We start from the raw sequence: 23,099 nt of genomic DNA on the forward strand, positions 1-23,099 counted from the left end.
AAGTTTAAGTATTTGTTCCAAGCAGAGTTATGGATGGGTAAAGCCACTTATATGCGATCAGACATGCACTTTTGCTCAGTATTTTTTTAAGTATTGAACCATTTGGCTGACTTTTCATTTTTAGAGTCCTAGCATATTTTTATATGCTGCACTAGCAGATCAGTCTGGAAGGAAAAGGAAAGGATTAGCCTGGGAGGAGGGCTGGGAGCTACTGACCCTCAGAGAAAAGAGCAGAGCCTGAGAAAATCTGAGCAAATGGCTTTGCCACTCTGCTGACAAAGACTCCCTGTGAAGGCCTTTGCCTCCCTCACAGGGGTTTGCAAGATTGATTCAGGAAGTTTGTAAGTGATTTAGTGACCACCCAACGATGATGGCAGACTTATGCTTTACACCTGCACCCGTGTAGGTGTGACAGGCGTGGGAACAGTGATCAAATGCTCAACCCTTCTGTTCCACAGTTGTTCTCAACATTTGCTACACAAAATTCCCTTTCTGTTACAAGGATTTGTGAGAAACGTTGTTTCTTCTCCATCGCAGCCTTGTCCCTGTCTCCCTGCGCATTTTAAAAAAGCAAGGAAACACAGTATTAGTTGTGGTGACTCTTGTCGGGCTGGTTCTGCAGCCCACTGAAGTCAGCAGCACAGCTGCAGCAGGCACATCTGTGCCCTCTTTACCTTTGGGGCACAGGAAGGACACGCCTTTCAGATTAAGCACAACAGGCATCATCAGGAAAATGTGAATAATGTGACCCCTGCCACATGAAGAACAAATCTGGCAGGGAATTGGGGGAAACCATGTTGTGAGCCAGTGAGATGTCGTGGTCTATGGGACTGGCGCAGGATGCTAGGGGGGTGTCTGTGTCATATGAAGGGATGTCCGTGGAGTCTGGAGTGATGTCTGGAGGCTGTCACAGCATCACTGCTTTTTTGGTACTACCTCTATAAACTATAATTTTTTGGCCAATGTAACGTGCAGGAAAAAAAATTTAAAAAATTGTCATGGTCCCCAAAGTAGTGCGGCTAAGCCAAGGCCACAGAGTGTCATCTGCACAGAAGAATGGCATCTTAAAAGCAATTTGGGTGTCCCTTATAATTCCTCGTCCACGTACCTCTAGCTTCCTGAAGAAAAACAGCAAGAACAGGGTTGACAATGCATGATTATTTGGACATGGGAAAGAAATGAAACGCAAAGATACAAATAGCTCTACTGGCTACTCCAAATGGTTGGCATATTGTGAATTGAACTCCCTGACCCCAGTTAGCCTGAGTGAATGAGCAGTGGGGACAGCTGCACTCAGGCCTCTTCCCTTCCCAATTCGGCCATCCGCCCTACACAGAGGAGGCTGTTTTACCAGGTTCCCCACCCTCCCCAAATTGTCTGAGACTACTGCATCCCATGGGCTGCCCGATTGAAGGGCGCATCCTCAGCCACAGACCTTGCTGCTGTGGGGTGGCTGTGGGAGCTGCTAGGAGCACAGCTGACCTGTGTGTGCCCTCACCCTGCTGCTCCCTTTTGATGGCTGTGGGGAAGAAGGGAGGGAGGAATGACAGCCGCCTCCTGCTAATGTGAAAAATGCAGGAAAGATAAATAAATGGCCCATGAAGGAGCCGACCCTGCTGTATTTTCAGTGTTCCAGCTTAGCTCTGGCCCCATGTTTTGTGGCAGGAGTTTGCAAAGTGAGAGATATGGTGGAGAGAGGATGGACCTTGCAGGGAAGCATCAGAAGGAAATCTGCAGAAGCTTGTGCCTTCCTTCTCCTTGTGTCTCCCACCTCAATATGTGTGGAAGAGAGGCACAGTCAGGAGGGGTACAGAAGTTGAGGATTGGCAGGCAGGAGCTTGGTGTGGTCTGATCTTGTGAAGAATTTCCTGGCATGCGTTGAGTGGGAGTCACCTGGCTTCTGCTTTTCGAGTCCATCCAAAATTAAACTGTTGCTAGTCAGCAGAGCAAAAAATCCTGAGTTATCACAGGTATGCAGCAGGCAGCATGGCTGTTCTTTACTGCAGGGAAGCAGCCAAATAAAACATTTTCCCATTAGGGCCTGGGGGCAGGGCCTTTTGAGGTTGTGGTTGTACATGCTTGCTCTGTCTTTTTTGCCCACTTACAATGCTAGCAATCCTTGGCCAGGGCCACAGCCTTGGAGCTAGCCAGGAGGGTCCTGTGTACACACCAGTGTTTCCTGCAGAAGTTTCATTTTTGGATGGTATTAGCTGGTTTTAGTGGTTATAATCATCTACCCTCTCTTCCACCCTCTGCTAGTCTTACAGATACCACTTTATTCAGAAACAGACCCTAGGCATCCTACTCCTGAGGTGTTTAAGTCTGTGAGCTTACTGTATGTATGCTCTTGTCCTTGACAGCAAGCTGTACAAGAGTGATGCAGGCTACTGCAGCACGTACAGAGGTGAGGTGTGCAGTGCTATCTTGGCGGAGAATGCTCTTGTTTTCTTCAACTCCTCCTATGCTGACCCAGAGGAGACCCAAGAGCTGCTTGTGCACACTGCCTGGACTGAACTGAAAATGGTGAGTTCATTCTGCCAACCGGCCGCTGAGTCTCTGCTGTGTAACTACATCTTCCAGGAGTGCAATCCCTCGGGAGCTGGGCCTGCTCCAAAACCAGTGTGCAGGTAAATGAAAAATATGTGCTCACCTTTCACTTTCATTTCATGGGAACGTGTAAGCAGCAGGGAATCTGCATCTGCATCTGTCCAGACCTGCAGTAGCACTGAGGGAAACTGGGTCCTCTAGGTTTGCATGGGTTTTCCCTTTGCTCTCTCTATATGCACAAAGATGTCTCGATCCAGCTCTCTCTGTGCTCATTGCTAGCGTACGGATGGACTTTCAGGCCTAGATGTCAGTGTTCTATCAGTCTTCTAGTGTTGAAAAGAAACATCCATTTCAATGACATAACTGATTTAAATAATTAACATATTGCTATTGGTTTAATCTTACTAGGTTAATATACACTCATTATTACTATCGAAAGTAATTGCTTGTTTGGATTTTTGACTAAATGCAGTCACAGTGCTTGCAACAAATCTGGCCAAGACAATATGCTAATTATGCAGCTCTTCCCACCACAATGAAGATGAAACAAAAAAAGACGACACCAGAGGCTCTGCCAGTGAAATTGTACCTGCTAAACCATTTGGCTCTTGTATCCTCTCATATGCAGTGACATGTAGATTGAAAAGGGCAGGGACCTTGAGGAGTCCAAAGCCTCTCCCAAGACAGCTAATTCGCTGCTGACAGGTGTTTGTGCAACATGTCCCAGTGACAGAGACACTGGTCCTGCACCATGCAACCTCCTGAACAGCCCTTCCCTCATTGCTCCTTGTCCTCCCACCATGGCCAGGGAGACAAGCTTCTTTCCTTCCTCTTTGCAGTGAAATTTTATGTCTTCCTCAACTTCTCAGACAAGAAGAAAAAGCAGGTTTTTCCAAGTTCTGCTCTGGATAGCTTTCGCTTATCCAGCCTTTGAAGCTTCTGCTGCTCATTTTTCCTTAAGTGCTAAATATAAGTAGCTGCCAGACCAGGTTGTGTTAGTGGTAACTGTAACAGAATGATGATTGCTTGGTGTGCCTTGCAGAGGACAGCACCAATTAGATGTCTCACTGCGAAGCTTTCTCTTCTCCTAACACAACTGTCAGCTACAACCGATTTATATAAATTGTCAATTGTCCCAAACAACAGTCCCTTGGAGGACTGTTGTCAGGTCATTACCCATTTCACATCTGGGCAGCTAACAACTTGCCTACGTGCAGTACTTTGCCTCTTGTCCTCCTTGAATCACATCTTAAAACAGATTATTCAGATTTGCGTTTATTGGGAGAGCAGCCCCAACTCCAGTGTCTCAACTAAAATACAAGCCTTCTCTGCAGACATGGCAAGCGTGCTGTCAGCTGGACATGGGCCAATTATAGTCTACTGGCAATTATTCTTCCTGTTATGTAGGGTTTTTTTTTTGACAATCAGCAGCAGCATGTTGGCTTTGTAATCTGAACCTTTCTGATTGCTCTTCTTTTAATATCTCTAAAACAAAGGCACTGAGGAAAATCCCAATACGAAGCTTGACAATACATTGTGTTCTCTATTTCATGCCCAAGCTGTTCAGTGTTCCTCTGCCTTTAAAGAAGCGTATGCACAAGTATCCACCGATAATCATGCAGCCAAGTACTGAAACTTACTTTTTGCTGGCAGACTCCTCCCTGTCACTTTATTGTTCTGCTCTTTGTTATTGTACCCTGTAGTACACGAGCTCTCTGCCTTTCTTCAAGTTGTGTGACAGTTTTTGTATCTGAGCCGCACAGGCACAGCACATTCATCAGCTAAGGATTTTGCACAGTGCTCTGCGAGGCATTTCAGTGAGATGTGGGTCTTGCTGCACTTACCCCTGGTCACAAGTGGCCCTGCAGGACCAGAACTCATGGTGATTGAACTGAAGACGTCCACTTCTGAAGTCAGAGTGATATAAAATTATATAAATCCGCGCTTGATCTCAAGCTAACAGGCACAGCATTTGCAAATATGTCTAAATTGTAATGGACTTGCCTGGCATCAACTTTCTTCAAATCCACAAGTCAATTTTTTTTTTCATTTAGTTATTTTTTCCTATGATTTTCATGCTGATTTAAATGCCATTTTCTTCATGACAAGATCCCTGGAATGATGTCCTTTCTGTTTCCTGTACCCACAGCACATCAGCTGGGCAACAGTTCTGAAGCCCTAACCCAACACTCCGTTTGATAACTCAGACATCTAATACGTACTTCTGAGCAGTTGAGGCCCCTGGGGCCTCTTGAACACATTTCACATGGTCTTGGTTACTTTCCAACTATCTTATCTGCTTTTTACTGACAACTTTATATCCCTCTGCAGAAACCGGCTAGGCTGCACCAGTTTTTGGCTGAAATACTTCAGGAGTATGAATTTTATTATCTCAGAGGCTCAAGAATTCTCCCAGTTTTTGAGGAACATGTTTCCCTTGACATACTTTCATGTGTTTTCATCTTGTTCTTTGTTCTCTGCACCGTTTTTTCTCTCCCCATGTAATTTTTAGTGTTCATTTTGGTTTGGAAGCTAGCTAGCAAGAATAACAACTGACAGACTGTGTAAAACTTGTATAAAAATGATCAGGGGGAAAACCAAGATAAAATGAAACAGAAGAAAACAACATGGGAAAAATTTCACTTTGCGTAAGTTAAGATGCAATTTGCTTAAAATTAGAGCTTTCCTGTTTTTAAGGGAAAATGATGTCTCATCTCGTACATCTTGATCACATCTGCCTTTTACCACTGGTTGGTTCTGTGACAGTAAAAGAAAACGCCTCAATTTCTGTTTCAACCACTGCTGACATGAAGTGACCAGGCTGCAGTGAGGAGTCTTGTGTTGGGAAACACCTCACTTTGGTCAGGTTTGTGTGTTCCCACCTCATCTTAAACAGTCCTTTATGGTCCCTAAAACATAATTGGCCCACTTGTCCTCTTCTGCTGCTACTGTTCTTTGTCCATCTGTCATTTACATGACATAAATTTTCTAATAATAACCTGAGGTAATCTTTGCATATGATCTCATCAAGCTCTCACCGATCAGGATTAAGTGTTACAACAATGGTATGAACCCAGCTTGAGGAGACTGACCATCCCTCCCTCTGGCTGCCTCACCACTCTTGCGGAGTGGATTCATGAGTGAGGATAACCTGAAACTGCCTTTAAAGCTGGAGTGGACAAGATTGCAGAGGAATGGTCTTTTTCATTTTGCAGTTGCACAACGAACAGCAAGGTGTTTAAGGACGTTCAGGCTTCAGGAGTGAAGGCAGTTAATGCGATCCAGATCTCTTACGTGTCACTCAGTGCTTCAAATGCAAGATTTTCTTATTTCTTTAGCTAAACGTATCTTTGCTTCAGAAGGTCATTCCACTTCCACAGGTTGTTTAACAGAAAAAAAGATAAATTATACCATCTGACTTTTATGGAAGTGAATAAGAAATAAACCAGCAGAGGCTAAAACCAAACACAGAGCAGCTGGGCTTTGAAGGCGTCGGTGTGCAGAACTGAAGGTTATCCATTGCTGTTGCAGAAAAGCTGCTGTCCTGGTAGAATTCCCAATGGCCCCCATCCATCAGGTGCTTTAGAGGATTTGCAGTATTGGTAGTTATCATCAAAACTAATGGCCATCGTCTCTTGCCAAAACTGTTGATAAGTAGAGAGACTGCATCAACCCTCTGGGTGATGAATTTGGCTAAAACCTTCACCACCGACTCCAGCAGTACCTTTGTGCATGATCAGAAAGGGTGTGGATCTGCAAAGGACTTCAGCTGAGCGCAGCAAAAGAGTAATATCTGCACATGACTTCAAAGCTGTTTTTGCAACTTGGGTTCTCAAGAATGAGAACATAAATAAGCAAATCACCGATAAATTGGGTAATGCAACAAAGCCTCAAACTCTCCAGTATGGTACAGGGGTTTTTATGGTTGTTGGTGGTTTTTGTTTGTTTGTTTGTTTTTTTCCTAGAGCAGACATTTTTGCCTTGGTCTTCTTCACTAACAGTTTCTGATTTAGGGAAAATTTAAACATCCAAAGCAATTCTTGTCGGCGAATGTTATGGAGGTAATACATGAGGCAGGAGACTGCTAGGTCTCTTGTTTTACAGGACACTGTAAAGGTTTTGCTGTGTACAGGTGAAAAAAGTGAAAACTGAAAGTTGCCTGTGGAGAAAAGAAGAAAATTGGATGGGTGTTTCTGTGAGATTAAAAATACAGGCAAATATTTACTTTAAGAAGATTGAGAATTGCAGCTCACCTGCTGCCTTTAATAGATGACACTTTAATGTACAATTTACAGAAGACAGGTGAGATTTTTTGAATGTGCTGCAATATGCTAAGATAACTCCCAGACATGACGTTTGTTAGTAGAAGATGGCAGCAAATCTATAAGAAAAGATGGGAATGAACTCCTCACAGACTGTGGTGTGTGTTGTGTTTTGAGCATAATCCCGCTTCATTAAAAACATAGCTTTGCGGGTTTCTCAAAGGAAGCTGTTACATGTTATACACGGTTTTCTTTACGGTTTATGAGCCAGACAGGCTGGCTTAAAGGAGCACGATGACAGTAATGGATTTCTGTCAGCCTGCATCACTCCTGCACACGACTGCTAAGTGCAACCATTGTTATCAAGTCATTGACTGCTGTTTCACTGTTTTTTGCAAAATGATGTAGAGAGAATTGCCTTGCTGTAAAGGATCTCTACTGCTTTAAGGAATGGCTCTCAATGGAGGAAAACTCTCAGAAGGGGGTTTACAAGCCAGGGCTGATGCTGCTCACTCTTCCTGAATGCAAGAGGCTACCCAGCCTGCACCAGGACCCCAGCGCCTGTACTCGCATCCCTTTCTTTGGTAAGGTGACAAATGCTGCCATTGTCCAGAGGGGTGTGTTCGTGGTGAGGAAGGGGGGAAGAATGCAATCCATCACTCACAGCTAAAGTAAAGGCTGACAGTGGGTAACATCCTGTCAGCGCCTGTGCATGAAACTGTAACAGCCACACTGGAAGTTTGCTTGTTTCATTTGAGTGCGGTGAAGGAAAAATCCCTCAGGTAAATAAAGCCTGGCTCTTCACTGAGACGCTCATAACAATCTCATTGAAAGTATCAATCTTAATGATAGCAAAATTGTCATTCAGGTGTCACTGAAAAGAAACAAGCTGCTTAAGTACTGCTGGCACAGCATGTTCCTAAGCAAGCACCCAGATGTATCACATCCTAGACAACCCCTCCTTACATCTTGTCTTGTCTTTTTTACAGATTTTAAGAAAGAGAATATAAACAGTAAGTAGACTGATTCAGTTTCTGTTTCTAGAGGAGAGCGTGATATTCTTTGTTGAATATGCAGCTTGCGCAGCATTTTTTGTTTTGGTCTGGTCTTGGCTGGATGGATTCAGGTTATTACCGGGAAATGCCTGAGCATCCACATCCAAGTCATGGGGAAACCCATTCCCAGTTCTTCAGAGCTTGGGGATAACCAAGGCTATTAACCATTGACGGCAATTAGAAAGGTGTAGTGCTTTTAACTGGTAGTGTCCTCTCCATCTGCTTCCCCTTCTTTCTACCCATCGCTTCTAGTTTTGCTTTACTCATATTTGGGATTTCTGATACTGCCTCTGTGGTCATCCCAGGCTTTTATGCTATAACTGACATGATTACCTACATCAGACTGGCCTTGCAAGACCTTGTTACCCAAAAGATCCCAGTGCTCTCCTCCAATCATCTTTCAAGTCTAGCTGTTTCTTGTGTGACCCCACCATGATGAAAGGTGAGATCCAGCCATCCCTGAGTTGCTGGTGTTACTTCTGTCAGTCTCCAACTCTGCTGCTGGTCATGGCTAAAACATGCACATCCAGCTCTTCTAACTGACATGCAACTGCAGTTTAAAACTCAGCCACTGCATTTGTCTCATTGGAAAAGGAAACTCCTTCCTGCCCTCCTTCTGAGCAGGTGAGGTCTGCAGGTTTGTCAGTGGCAGGCATCTTCTGCACTGAGACAGAAAGTGAGAAGAGGGAAATCGATAACTTTGGAGAATTTTCTTTCAAGGGAAGGCATTGACTCCACCCAGCCGCACAAGCCCCAAGAGCCTGGTGCTGCATACCTGGGAGTCAAGCCCCTTAGCACCTCTTGGGCACTGCAGCACCACTCTCCAACGCTTACAGTCCACACCTGGAGCCATGTCCTCCCTGGGGAAAGGAGCACAAGGGGAAGGGAAGCCAGCAAATGAGTGGATCATTCTTGGGAGAGATTCAACGTTCCCTTGGATACTTGCAAATTCAGGATATGGCCTCTGTCTCCTGTGTAAATGTGTGACCTTTTCACTCAGCTTTTAGAGTATTTTCCCAGGGTGGCATTGCACAGATGTGCACTGCTGAGACATCAATCAGGGAGCCATAACAGCAACATTTTAGTGGTGGTGACCCCTCTTTTTTCACTTTAGAGCTGCTGTTATGTGCACAAAGCTTCGAGGAGAATGAACCAAACAGTTTTCTATCTTGCCTATCAAAGTTATTCATTAACGCTCAGTTGGACCACCTTTATTATTTCCTCTGTCCTCATTGTAGCAAGACCATGTATGAGAGCATAAGCATTTTCCAGGCCACCAAGGACTCAGGGGTGCTTCCTTAGTGTTGCTGTTGTTCCTAAAGCTCTCCACATTGTTCAGCTAAGGTATCACACTAATGTTTATCTCAGATCTGAAGTTCTTTTCATGTTGGTTACTAGCCCAGTCAAGAGACAGGTTTCAGGCATTGCTTTCCTTGCTTTTGAATGCAAGACATTTAAAACGCTGGGCTCACACACAAACTGTGTTCTAGGGTAGCTTAACAAGCTTTTGCACCTCTGCAGAACTACAGGTGCTGGTCACGTGGGGGATGCTAGCTTGTTGCAGATGTGAGGCATAACGTGGTAGCTTACATATCAAAGAATTCCAAGCTAGAGCATTTTACTTTGTATCTGTGATGCGTTAAGTGTGCTCTTGAAGTCCGTAACTGTTCTTATACTGAGGTGTTTGCATAGGTTTGTTTGGCTTCAGGAACTTGTTCCTATGTTCAAGCTCACTTGCCTGCAGCAAACAATGCCGCAGTGGAGTTTCTACCTACCCACGTGTAGTGCCTATGCCTGGTGAAAATTCAGAAAGCTCAGAGACTATAAAAGACTCATAACTGCAATCTGGAGAACAGTGGGTGATGCAAGAAGAAAAGAGCAGATAGTCATCATGATAAATTTACTGTGTTCCACGTACTGGAGAAACAGTACAATGTGCAAAGATAAATTAAAACACATAGCCTTTGTCTGAGACATCAGTCAAAACTTACACAAAGCTTTAATGAGGCTAAAGAAGACTTGCAGGACAGGTTTCTTCCTGTTTCTCTGGGTTGCAAGTTTAAGAACACAATAGAAAATAAAATTATGACAACAGTGATTTCTGGCTTGTAAATTTATCCAACAAGGTTAATAATTCAGTAGACCCTAATGCATGCCATCAAACAGAATGTTAGTTCCTTGTCAGTAAGACTAGCTAGCATGTGTTCAAGCGCGCGAGGGTGCATCTCCTCTGTTGTCTTCCTGCTTCTTCTTGGATTGGTCTCTTATGGGGGCAGGTGGTGTCAACATTTATGCTTTGGGAATACGTTCCTGCAGTACAGTCCTCTTAAGATTTTCGGCTTAATTATTCTGCAGCTGGAGTAAGCTCTGTATGTGGAAAGTGAACTACACATTTTTCAATATAAAGAACATTTTTTTATACTGATAGTGTCCATTCAGATCTGTAGCTGCCTTCAGTTTGTGGTTTTGACTCATGCTGGAAACCACAGACTGTTTCCAAACTTCAGTCTAAGAGGACAAGCACTGTACATAGAGGCAAGGAGGAGGGATATCACTGTGGGACTTTATGAACATCAGCCCTCTGCTGCCCATGCCCGGAATGTGGGTGTCTTCCTGTTAGCTCGCCTGTAAGAGTGAAGGCTGAGAAACATGCAACCATTGCTGTAGTTTGCTTTCTGTTTTGGTTTGGCAGTGGTTATGCTTCACTGTGTTTCTGCTCTGCACTTTCTGTGTGGAAGTGCTGTGTGCTGGGTAGATGCAGCACAACCATGCCAGGTGCATGGCCCATTTTCTCCATCTGAAAGAGCTCCAGCGCCCTCTTTGGAGTTTCACCAGATTTGAACTTATCGAACGTATTGAGCTTAAAATCCATTCAGGTATGAATAGGAGGCTAAACGTTTTCCTGCCTGCAGTTATCTGGTCCTTCTATGCTCTTACGTAATGACATGAAATTTACTCTTGTAAATCCTCTCTACAGGATATGGTCTGAAATGCCTTGAACCCACGTTGGTTTGATTTTTTTTCTTCCTCCCCAGGAACTTGCTACAGTGGCAATGGTCAGTTTTACCAGGGCTTGGCCAACATCACAGCCTCCGGCATTCCCTGCCAGAAGTGGAGTGACCAGGTGCGCATCAGTGTGAGACTCGCTGAATGGAGACCCATGCTTGAGGTCTGCTTTTCAAAAGAATTTTCCAGAGCTGGGCAGCCCAGTCCCAGTGGAAAGGCTGAAGAGGGGACAGGTTCCCTTCATTCTTGAGTTCACTGGTGTTTTCCACCCTCTTCATATTTCAGTCTGCAAGTTCCCCTGCGGCACGATGCATTCTGGCAGGCTACTGAAAAGCTGTTTCACCTCTGCCTTTCTTTGTTCCTTTGTTTTATATATGGTTTTGTTTTGCTAATACTAACGGGAAAAATTGTATTGAAACACTAATCCAATTTGTTTCCTCCCCCAAGGCTCCCCATTTTCACAGAAGGACTCCTCAAGTTTTCCCTGAGCTGTCTGATGCTGAGAATTACTGCCGCAATCCAGGAGGGGAGAAAGAACGTCCCTGGTGCTACACAAAAGACCCATCCGTGACCTGGGAATACTGCAGCGTGTCTGCCTGTGCAGATGGTAGGCAACTGCAATTTATGATATCTGCCACTGTGGTTGTTTTGGAGACATGCAAGGTGTTTGCATCCTGAGTGCTCATGGTTGCTCCGATCTGTTCTGTCTTCTGGATCCACATAGTTTTGGTACTTCTTGTAGATTCATTCAGCATCTTTACCAGAAGTGTAACATACACCTTAAAGACGGAAAAACAAAGAGAGGCAAACGGAGCACTTTGATGCAGATCAGAGTAAGGCCAAAGGATGAAATCAAATTTCCTGTGATATTATGAGAAATGGATTTGCTGCACTGTGTTTTGAGGAGAAGGTAGGGTTTAGGGCTATTTTCCTAAGTTGCTTCTGGTGATTCTTTCTTCAGTAGTAAAAAAAATCAATTCTAAATAAAAACACTTCTGAAAAAAAATGGAAACATATTCACTCTGAGATGTTGAAACTAAGTCTCTTTGTTATTTCTTATTCAGATAACAAAACAAATTTTGAAACATATTTCATCCAAGATGCACAGTTTCTGGATCTCAGTGTTTGGAAATAACGCAGTTCTGCTTGCACAGTGGTGATGTGGGCTTAAGGGAACCCAAGTCAGTATCAGTTTGTCAGACCTTAAAAAGAACAGTTTGAATTTCTTTCTGTTCTCAATCATTGCATGAACAGATCAGCATTTTCTAGAATGTCTCAGAAAGTACTCAGCAGGTGGCTACCTGATTATTATTTTTTTCTAAGAATAAAGCTAAATGTATTTTATACTAGTTTAACATATTTGCCCCATAAAGACACAGATGCAAATTGTTGGAGGCAAGGGGATATTTTAGGAAAGCATCATTGTGTACTTACTTGGTCTTACACTCCTCCCTGCAGATTCCTTTTGGGACACATGATACATTGTGGTCTACATTGTAGACCATTGATCTTTTCCCACGTCGGACATTACTATATTTGAATAGTGTAGAGACCATCTGCAACTCTTGCAAACATTCCTTAGCAAAATTCTGTTCTCAGCTCAATGGGAACTTGTCTTGGTCTTTACCAGATCTTGAGTTTATCACCTTTGGCAAGCAAAAATGGATTTTGCTTCCCGCAGATCAGGCTTCCCCAGTATGGTCCGCTCATGCAGTCATACAGTTGTATCTGTAATATCAGTAATTCCCAGAACATCAGCTTGAATTTGTAAATAGGTCTTAAGGCAAGCACTAAAAACTAGCAGAGGCATAACCTTCTGGTTTTATTTGCATTACAGTATCGTTATCACTAGGAACAAGAAAACCAAATGGAGAGACTCCAAATCTCCCTCCTTCTCCTCCCTTTTCCCCTACACACTCCATGACTGTTATCATCTCGATCATCTCCAGCTTTGCCCTGGCTGTAATCCTTGGCATTGTCACCATGGTTTGCTGTCGTCGGCAAAAGCAGTGGAAAACCAAAAAAAGGTAAATCTTGGTCCTTAATTCAAGGCAACAAATGATGTCTTGAGAGAGTGTTTGCCTGTTTCTGAGAGCATAGCCCTGCAAATATCTGGTAGGAGGGGAGCAGCCCTCCCTTTGCCTGTGACAGCCCAGTGCAAGCTCTGGCCAGTCCTTGTGGCAGAGCAGAAGATGGCCTGGTGGCTGTTTTGGGGACATAGCACAAAACCTTGCTGCAAGGCTCTTTCAGCAGCCCTGCTCCACCTGCTTTTTCCATCCAGGAAGAAACCACTTCTGGAGGAGATGCGGGTAGTTATTTCCTGATTGAGGGCTGTGCAAACACTGACTGAAAACTGTTCCGTCATTGCAGAGAGTCAGAGACACCAACACTCACCACTCTGCCCTCCGAACTCCTTCTGGATCGGCTGCACCCCAACCCAATGTACCAGCGGATGCCTCTTCTCCTCAATCCAAAACTGCTTAGCCTGGAATATCCCAGGAACAATATTGAATACGTGAGAGATATTGGGGAAGGAGCATTTGGGAGAGTCTTCCAAGCAAGGTAAAAGGCCCGTGTGTGAGTCCTTTTTATCTGGAGGTACCCTGGGAAAATTGACATTGGGGCAACTGCTTATTTGGGCACTGGAAATCATTCATTCATTCACTCAAACCAAAATCAAATGCATGTGTACCAAACGGTACAGCAAGGCTTGAATAATTGTTTCTGTTGTCCATTGCTTTCTGTTTATATTTGTTAAATTTTTGTTGTGAATGACTTTGCTGTTCTTCTGTCTAGTAGATGTAATGCCTTACTCACATACCAAAGTCTGGTGTAAAAGCTTAGCTAAATTTATCACCACTGTTTTTGCCAAGAGTATTGCCTGTGACATGTGACCTATTGTGAAATTCTCGCATTTCCCAGTATTTGCGAATTGTTGGCGTGCGGTGTCCTCTATTATAATGTCAACGCTGCAGGTAATTACCACAGAAGGCAATGTGTCATGCTGCAGTTAGGTCCTGACCCAGTTTCCATTTGATTCAGTGGCAAAACCAAACCATACCAAACCAAAAATCCCCTGAAAACCAAACCCACCTAAGCCAACAATTTTTTTTGTCTGTCCCCTTTAGTTACTAATTTTTCATTCTTGGAATTTGACTGTTTTAATTTAAGGTATTAGACGAGATCCCAGTTCTGTTAAATCTTATGGGAGATGAGATCATGCCCTTCAAAAAAAGAAAAATGTTTCATTGAAAAACCCAGAGATGAACCCAGTCCTGCCTAGACTGAGCTGAATGAAGGGTGTCTTGTTAGCTTTGACAGTGTCCATAATTTCTGCAGGACAGTCTTTGGCCGGTACAGGTCTTGTTGGAAAATCTCATCTCCAAATTCCTGAAAGAAAGTGGGCAGACTGTTTAGTTCTATGTTTACTCAAGATGGTTTTCTTTGTCCTTTACAGTTAACAGGTCTGGGATGTGGCTGATTTTTTATCTGTATCTGGAGTAGTGTTTGATGACCTCAAAAAAACACAACAGGAGAATATCAAGAGTCTTGCCACAGGCCAAGACCTGCCTGGTAGAATTACTCCCATTGACTTCAAAGACAAAGAATGCTCCTTACAAAAAGCGGTCATAATTGCAGATGCTTTCAATGTTTATAGTCTTGCTGTTGATGCTAGGAAATGAGTTACATGCAGGTTAAATGTGTTAGAGTGGGGAAACAGTTTCAGTAGCTGTGATGGATTTTTTTCCTAATGAAGGGATGCATTTTTTCTAATGGAAGAAATGAAGGCATACTTTCCTTTAATACAGAGAGAGCTAAAAATAACAAAGATCGAAGGGCGCACAGTGGGAAAATCACAGATGCTTAGCCTGTGATTGATTGTGAGCCTGGATGGCAAAGCTGAACGCATCTGAGCTTGAAACGAGAACAAAGCTGTAGGAATTGTGCAGCAGCTGTGCTCGGTGCACTGCACACCAGCCGGCGCAGGGGCATAGGGCAGCTCTCGTCCCAGCCTCGGCACAGTGCTTGGGATGCCCTGTGGAGTGTAGCCTTCCTGCTCGCAAGGCAGGGGTCTTCACTGCGAGGCGGGTGCACTAGCAGGGCAGGTGGTCTTCCTGCCAAGTGCCGCTTTGGCCCTATGCTGGGAGCATCGATATGATTTACATGCTGTACAGACCCTTCTGAGCTGGAAATGGCTCTCACCCACATTGAGCAGGACCTCTCAAAGGGCATTCAAATGTCAGTAAACCACTGGGTTAAGCAAGCGCTAGAGTGGTGTAGAGAACTTTTATGTGGATTTCATCCACCCCAGTACTGTAATTTCTTTTAATTAAACCTTTTTGCTATTGTCATGGAAACTGGAAGAAAAAGAGAAGGAAAAAAAATGAGTAACACATCCATCTTCTTAGACTGCATTTACAAAGTGGAGAGTACCGTATCCTGAGACATGCCTTGTCACTGTGGCTCCGAGGAGGAGCCGCAGAAATATTGCTTCTGAGGGCCTTCCCTATTTTTGTTAATATCTCTCTCAAAAGTCCCTCCAAGGCCATATATTTTCAGGGGGCATTTCTGTGCCCTCCTGGCAGATCGGTGCAGACTGCTGATCCAGTAGTGCCAGCTGTGCATCTCCATAGGTTACAGAAGCTTTCACAACTCAAATTGTTGCCTTCCCCTCTCAGATGAATAAAATGTACTTGTCTACGTGTGTTAAATGGACATCTTGAGCTAAGTTTAGCAACCGTCTGACTTCTCCTGTTCTCATGTTTCTCCCCCTCCTGTAAACACAGTTCTGTGCGTGATGCCAACGATGCCTTTGCCAGTTGGCTTGCTGTGAGTCCTGATTCAGTGTTTACTCACTCCTGGGTCAAGCAACATGTTAGGACAGGAAGTGTCTGGCTATCATTTACTTGCTTGCTGCTGTCTTTACCAGGGGCAGCTTCACACTGGAAAGGATGAGGAAGTAACAGATGTCCTTAAAATAAGATTCAGGACTTGGTTTAGGTCTGCCTTGACTGGGTCCTGATGGCTGACTCAGGATCCCCTGCCCCTGGGGAGGACCACACTGGTCTCACATGCCACCAATGCACCAGCTCCATGCAGTTCCACACAGACAAGCATGTAAGTTTTCTCACAGATTTGGAGCTGCATGGTAGAGGCTAAGCCTGAAGCCCAGGATTGCCTAAAAGCCTGAATGTGGTGTCTTTTCTAGCAGGCCAGTAAACCCCCACTGCTCATCATCTCCGGAAGGACAAGGTTTTCTCTAAGGTCGGAGTTTCTCTCACAGACGTCTCCTCATGTTCTTTCCAAGTGCAAAGGGTATTTCTTTGACTTCTGGTCTCAACTATAGCTGAAAAACAGTATGGATGTTTATTAAAAAAAGCCACAACAAAACAAGACTCTGCCAATTCAGAGAACTTTCCTGCCCACATACAAATTTTTCCAAAGGATAGAGTAAAAGTACATCTCCACCAGTCTCAGTAGATGGTAATTACACCGTTTATGATCTAACAGAAGCTAACCAGCCGTGATGCGAAGGAAGATGGGAGACAGGACACGATCACAAATACAGGTTCAAGCTGCTCATCAGTTTTTTCACAATTACTGCTCTGGAAAGGAAACCTGACTGGCAACTTGAGGTCAGGCACTCTGTGTAGGTAGGCTAAGGGCAAAATCTCTAACTGTTCTTTGAATGGCAGTTACCTAAAAGCCAAATGCTATTAGTGTTATATAAATCCATTGATGGTGAAGAAGGCAAGGACAGCTGCTGCCTACCATGCATGTAAAGAGTGGACATTTCTCTTAAGTATTTAGAAAATCATGAGGGAGGAAACCCAAGGCAATTTCTATTGGTGTTTCCCAGTTCTAGAAGAAATTTACCTATTTTCCAGAAAACACTCCACCTTCTGAACTGTCCTGGTTAATCTCAGAAGCAGCAGCTTCCTGCTGCTCCTCTGCACATGTGCAAAGACTATCTTTTGAGCATGAAAGGGGTCAAATTCAACAAATGTCTGCCAAGACTGCAAATAGAGTTTGTATCTTTTCCAGTTCAGAGTATTTTTCCCAGGTCTGCTAAGAACTGGGCTAAAGCTGCGTTTGAGTGACCAATGGTGAAATTATTCTCTGTTGCCTGAAAGCTCATTGAAAGCTTAATCTCATTTAAGGTGCATTTAGGTTAGTTTACATTACAGGATTTCAGCGAAGAGTAGATGGATGGGTGTACCTCAGGCTTTAGCCTTCTCATTCTGAGAAGAGTGGACTTCTCTCTCCAAAGCATGCAAGATGGAGCTGTGCCCTTTGGCACTGCACCAGGTCTGCATGCCAGTGATGAGTGGTAATCTATGATGAGGATGCTTGGAAGAGATAAAGTCCCTCCTGTTTTTTCTTTTGAACGCTCTACTTGTTTCTTCAGACTGTTGAGATTAGACAGCAGCGGGTAGGTGCTGGTACTTTGCCTCTCCTACTGGACTGCAAACTTGCTGCCAGCACACGGGGAAAAAAGAAGGTATTTTGCTGTAATGGACACAGTAGCAGACAAGTGTGGAGCCTTCTCCTCTGCGGACCTCCTGGCCCAAGTGCCTCAGCTGTGATCTGGCCACCTGTGAGATTCCTTTCTCGATGGGCACACTGCCATCTTCTAACATTTGACATTTATAGCATCCAAGTGCAACTGTTGCAACTGTCATATGTCTGGAGTAGATGACAAGGAAACTGGAAGTTTGCTTTGGAAATTGGAACCTTCTCGTGGAGCTACTGAGCAGTAAAATAACTTGGCATTTGAGCAACAGGAGGGCAGTCATGCCAGACTAGTAATACAACACGTAAATGGGTGTCGGTCTCCGCGGTCTGTGGCTGGCTACCTGTAAAGAGTGTGTTTTAACTGCAAGACCCCTGGGAAGAGTTTATGTGGGCAACAAAACGCAGGTCTGATGTCTGAAGCATATTTGAAGAGCAGAAAGTTCATCTTCTTTGGCAACAGCTACCCATAAATCTTTGACAAGCCCATCCAATCAAACTTGTGGAGGACACAGTGACCTGTGGATACAAAAAAATGAATCTGTGATTGCTCTAAGGCAGGAAGCTCTGTTTCCTGTGGATTTCTGTCTCTAAGCTCTGGCTAAAGATTCAACAGTGTCCTGACATTGGTGGATTCACGCATTACCTTGTTCTCCAGACAGGGCACATATATGCTTTGTCCCTTCTGTCCTGTCACCTGTTTCTGCAAAACTTTCAGGAGCATGACTGTTCCCTAGACCTCAGCTCCACCACATTAAATTCAGCTGAAATAAGCTAATGGGTTTATAACTTGTTGAATTACAGGCACACATGCCATACACACACACACACACACACACACACACACACACACACACAGAACAGTGGCAAAACCAGGGGAACATACTTACTGAAATTGTTATTTTCACTCTAATACTAGCTGTTTGTACCAATGCCACCACGGTGCATGGAATGAGACACAGTGAAAAGAGATCTTTCAACATTTTCATACAAAATAGATTTATTTTTTCCTTTGGTAAACTCAGTCATTACACCCCAAAAGAAAAGAGCATGGACTGGAGTCCGTCCTGCCCTCCACAAAGATTCTGATGTGACTTGCAACCCAGGGAGACATTATTGCTTACTAACTTATTTATTTATTTCTCAACCAGACATGGTGAAGAGTCCCTAAGCAGAAAGCGCAGTGACCAAAAAAAGCTATACTGGATTTAGTCCCCCTTGAATTAAATGAAATGTCTCTTCTACTGTGCAACACAGCCATGCCTGAGAGGTGAAAATGGTTTTGCACATTCCTTCAGTCAGTGATGGGGTCTTCCACATTTTTTACCTTTTTTCTTTTTGCACCAGAAACAGCCTACATTTGGTGTGCGTGCTCCATCACTGCTGCTTTACCTTCTCTCCTCTCCCTGCAGGGCCCCAGGGCTGCTGCCATACGAGCCTTTCACAATGGTGGCAGTGAAAATGCTGAAGGAAGAAGCATCTGCAGACATGCAGGCTGACTTTCAGAGAGAAGCAGCCCTCATGGCGGAGTTTGACAATCCAAATATCGTCAAGCTTCTAGGTACCAGAATGGTGCGCCCATGTACAGGGTACCACCTTCTGCAAATCTGTTTGTTGTTGGAGGTGCAGGGATGAACACATGTGCATGGCCGTCATTTAGTGCAAATGGCAATGTTGGTCTCTTTTGTAAGAGAAAATGCCTCTTGCAAAAGAGGTGAGCTCTTCTATGTGCTACTGTGTGCTTTGCTACATTGTCCACCAAAACAGGTCCCTAAATGTAGGTCTGATGTTGTTGCCTGAACGGGCTAGTGCATTGTAGTAAGCCCTCCTTTTCCTGCATTGGGTATACTGTTCACCATCTTGCTGCCTTGCTCTGCTTCAAGTTTAATAGCATTGGCACAGTGGTCTTACAGGGAAGGCATGAGCTTCCTGGAGCTGTGATTTATTTTGTGGGTACTCAAAAAAACCAGGCACAAGTCCTGTTAGTTTTATGGGTCCCACTTATTATTGTGATGTCTGAACACTCACCAGCTCTAAAAAAACAAAACGAAACAAACAAACAAAAAAAGCCAACCACAAATATGGCCTCTTCCTTCCCTTCCCAGCTGAAAGGAAACCCTGGTTTATTGAGTTTTTTTAAGAATGCCTTGATGCCGCAGCTTGGCTAATGGGGCATTCTTCTGTGAATAAAGCTACTAACCAAATTTTATTTCAGTAAATTTTCAGTTTTTGACTGAAGTAAATGTTGCTAGACTCCTTTTTCCAGCAATCCTGCTCTAAGTTGTTATGTGCAGATCTGATGCCTGTGAATAGGCAGCCTGAGATCTTAATTTATTTCAGTAGGAAGCTCCACAAAATTTGGAAATAGATAAATCCCAGTTTGGGGAAAACTGGCTTGACACAAGTACTTTGGTTACAGGAAACTCAAGTAGCATGTGCCCCAAACTCAAATAAACATTGTTCTTATTACCATCACGTTTCAGGTCAGGAAAGGGCAAAGGTACAGGAACCAACTAGTTTCACATAGTGGAGTTGTGAAGAAATTTGCCACGTTATTGAAGACAGCTTAGATGATAAAGCTTTCACATACACTCCTCATGCTTGTCAGATCCTGATATTATCACACTGGGAAGAGCTATCTGTTTTTTCTCAAAGATTCAAGTGTTAGGTCATCATCAAGAGTTTCAGATTTCACAATAAGTTGGATCACCAATTGCTAAATGATGGCCCTAAGAAAAAAACCCCATTTTAAATGCTTTCTTTTGCTGGCCAGCAATTTAATAGGCACGTGAAATTTTTTGCAGTATGTGTATGCCCAGTAAAACTGGTAGAAGTGGGGTCCTGCAGTGATGCTGGCCCCTAGTGAAGCTGGTGTAGGGCCAAGCATGTGCACTTCAGTGTAACTAGGTTCTGCATCTATCAGAGGTGGTAAATCCCTCCTTTCTGATGTCTCAGGGTCTTTTTGTCTTGCTTAATTTTTGAGTATCTGTCATGCCAAAAGTAATTCCTGCAATCAACATTTTCAGCATGAACTTTAAAAAAAAATTCAGAAGTTGTTGTAGTGGGAGTGACTTTGAATTTAAATTTCCCACAGAACCATTGAACACGCCTGTTGTGATTACTCCTGAAGCCTTCCCACGTATGTGTAGCCCTGACACCCGTATCAGTATAAGTACAATAATCACAACAAACAAAAGAATTAAAAGAAGTTAATGATCAGAACTAAAAAAGTTATTTCCTGAAAGTGTGTCCTTCCAGTTGCACCCGTGAAGATGCAATAATTCTTTTAACGCTAACTTAAACAGGATTGGGCTCTTAATTAAACATGGCTCCAAAAGCTCTCTTTCCTGGGATGTCCAGACAAATCCATCAACTCTGTGGCTTAGCCTTTCTCACAGAGTTCAGCATTAGATCCCCGGCAAAGGAGTCTCAAAGACACAAAGGGATGCAGGCAAACTTGATGGTATTTGCGTGCTTCATCTTTCTCTCTGTCCCCTCATGCGTTGTTGAAAGTCTCCCCTTTGTGTAAGTACTTTTGGATTTTTTAAATTTTGCACAACAGAACCGTCTATGCTACCCAGATGACCTATGCGGTTCATCTATCTTCTTCCAGGTGTGTGTGCTGTTGGGAAGCCAATGTGCCTGCTGTTTGAGTACATGGCCTATGGGGATCTCAATGAGTACCTGCGTGACCGCTCACCCCGCAACCTCTGCAGCCTGGTACATGGTAGCCTGGACGCGCGGATCCGTCTCCCCAAGCCCCTGACATTGTGCTGCACCAGCCAGCTTTGCATTGCCAAGCAGGTGGCTGCTGGCATGGCGTACCTCTCTGAGCGCAAGTTTGTCCACCGGGATTTGGCCACCAGGAACTGCCTGGTGGGGGAAAACATGGTGGTCAAAATAGCTGACTTTGGTCTCTCAAGGAACATGTATTCGGCCGACTATTACAAAGCGAATGAGAATGATGCCATCCCCATCCGCTGGATGCCCCCAGAGTCCATTTTCTACAACCGTTACACCACAGAGTCTGATGTGTGGGCCTATGGGGTGGTGCTGTGGGAGATATTCTCCTACGGCATGCAGCCCTACTATGGGATGGCTCATGAGGAGGTCATCTACTATGTGAGGGATGGGAACGTCCTCTCCTGCCCGGATAATTGTCCCTTGGAGCTCTACAATCTGATGCGTCTCTGCTGGAGCAAGCTACCTGCTGACCGACCGGGCTTCGCCAGCATCCACCGCATCTTGGAGCGCATGTATGAGAAGGCCCTGGCCACCCCATCAGTCTGAGGCATGGATTTGGGGGGTCCCCAATGTTCATGAATCCAGACTGACTGAGAGTCGTCCGTGGGGTCCCGAGCAGCAGCTCCATACAAAACCCCACTTCAGGGGGACTAGAAACAGCTTGCTCATCTGCCAAGTAAGAAGTGTGGACTATACAACTCTGAGTGGGAATACACCTCCCAACTGACAGCTATGACCCCTGGCCACCAAGCTTGGACTGCTTGGGATGGTGAGGGTGCTGGCTGTGCTAACTCGGTACCTATGTTAGGCCTATTTATAGTACCTATATTTCCAGGAGCACAGAGCTAACCAGGGAAAACAACTAAATGTTTCGCTGGTGGCCCTTCCCTTCCTAACAGGTCCCTCTGCATTTATGCTCTTGGCTTTTACCTTTTTCCCTCTTCCTTGTATATTTTCAAGTATTATTTAAAAGGAAAAGATAGTGCATATCAATCTTTTTGGGGATACTTTTTACTATTTTATTTTCGTATACTTGCTTTCTTTTGTAGGAGAAGGATGTTTCTGAAGACACTGGACACTTTTATTTCCTTTTTAACACCCCCCTCCTCTTTGACACTTGGAAACGTAACATTGATAGAGTCAAAACGGAACCTGCAGCAGCTGCCTGCACCTCATGTTACATCATGGGCAAGCTCCTGCCCAGCGTGGAACCTTACATTTTCAAAAGTGGGAAATCCACAGTGAGGTTCTTTTGTTTGTCAAGATCTTGCCCAAAAGCTTACCTCAAGCGTTGCAGTCCATCTTTTCCTGCCTTTCTCTGCAACAAAGCTGTTAGATGCTAAGGCAGAAATTCATCCCAAAGGCCTGGTCCTGCAACTGAGGTAGAGTTTCTGAGGTAGGTCTCTGAGACGGCCTCTTCCTGCAATACGCTCCTCACTGCACTGAAAGCAGGAAGAAACACAGCTCCTCTTGCAGAAATGTGGCAGGTTATGTTGTTTATTTCTCTCCTTTTCCCTTCCAATCTTTGCCTCCTGTTTGTGGTTTTCTTTTCCTGACAAGCAGCTCCTAACCCCTGTAAACCCCACTGCAACATCTGCTGGCCTTGTGCTGCAGTTTACAGGCACAGAAGTGAAGAATGTGGATGCCTGCTGTCAGTGGCCTTCAGAGACACCTGCCAGTTGGGAGAAGGGAATTCACCCTCCACAAAAGAAGAGTTGCAGACTGTCCATCTGCAGGGCTAAGATGAGACTGCATCAGTTACACGTGGTCCACAGATTATCTCCAAAACCAAAGTTTCTCTGCTAAAAGTTCTCCAAATTGTAACGGGTACTTCAGCACCAGAGAAAACTGTGTTCCTCTGAGGATAGGTTTTACCTTTTAATTCCTTGGGCAATGAGGAGTATCTGTCCCAGAGCCTCATCACTGATGTGAAGTATAGCTGGAGGCTATTTGCGCATTACAGGCACTATTC

At 44.3% G+C, this 23,099-nt stretch overlaps 1 protein-coding gene across 1 annotated transcript in view; it reads left to right on the forward strand.

The window, feature by feature from the left end:
- The window catches only part of MUSK (muscle, skeletal, receptor tyrosine kinase), a 27,835-nt gene extending 6,162 nt beyond the window's left edge, over nucleotides 1-21,673 (forward strand). Inside the window, exons 4-12 of the mRNA XM_010139506.1 lie at nucleotides 2,361-2,627; nucleotides 7,218-7,393; nucleotides 7,799-7,822; nucleotides 10,900-10,988; nucleotides 11,318-11,477; nucleotides 12,708-12,897; nucleotides 13,241-13,432; nucleotides 18,796-18,944; nucleotides 20,997-21,673. Coding sequence (XP_010137808.1) covers nucleotides 2,361-2,627; nucleotides 7,218-7,393; nucleotides 7,799-7,822; nucleotides 10,900-10,988; nucleotides 11,318-11,477; nucleotides 12,708-12,897; nucleotides 13,241-13,432; nucleotides 18,796-18,944; nucleotides 20,997-21,673 — 1,924 coding nt within the window. The remainder of the gene's footprint in view (nucleotides 1-2,360; nucleotides 2,628-7,217; nucleotides 7,394-7,798; nucleotides 7,823-10,899; nucleotides 10,989-11,317; nucleotides 11,478-12,707; nucleotides 12,898-13,240; nucleotides 13,433-18,795; nucleotides 18,945-20,996) is intronic.
- Nucleotides 21,674-23,099: the final 1,426 nt, after the last annotated feature.

This window comes from Buceros rhinoceros, unplaced genomic scaffold (genome assembly GCF_000710305.1).
Source record: "Buceros rhinoceros silvestris isolate BGI_N320 unplaced genomic scaffold, ASM71030v1 scaffold24417, whole genome shotgun sequence".
Classification (NCBI taxonomy): Eukaryota; Metazoa; Chordata; class Aves; order Bucerotiformes; family Bucerotidae; genus Buceros; species Buceros rhinoceros.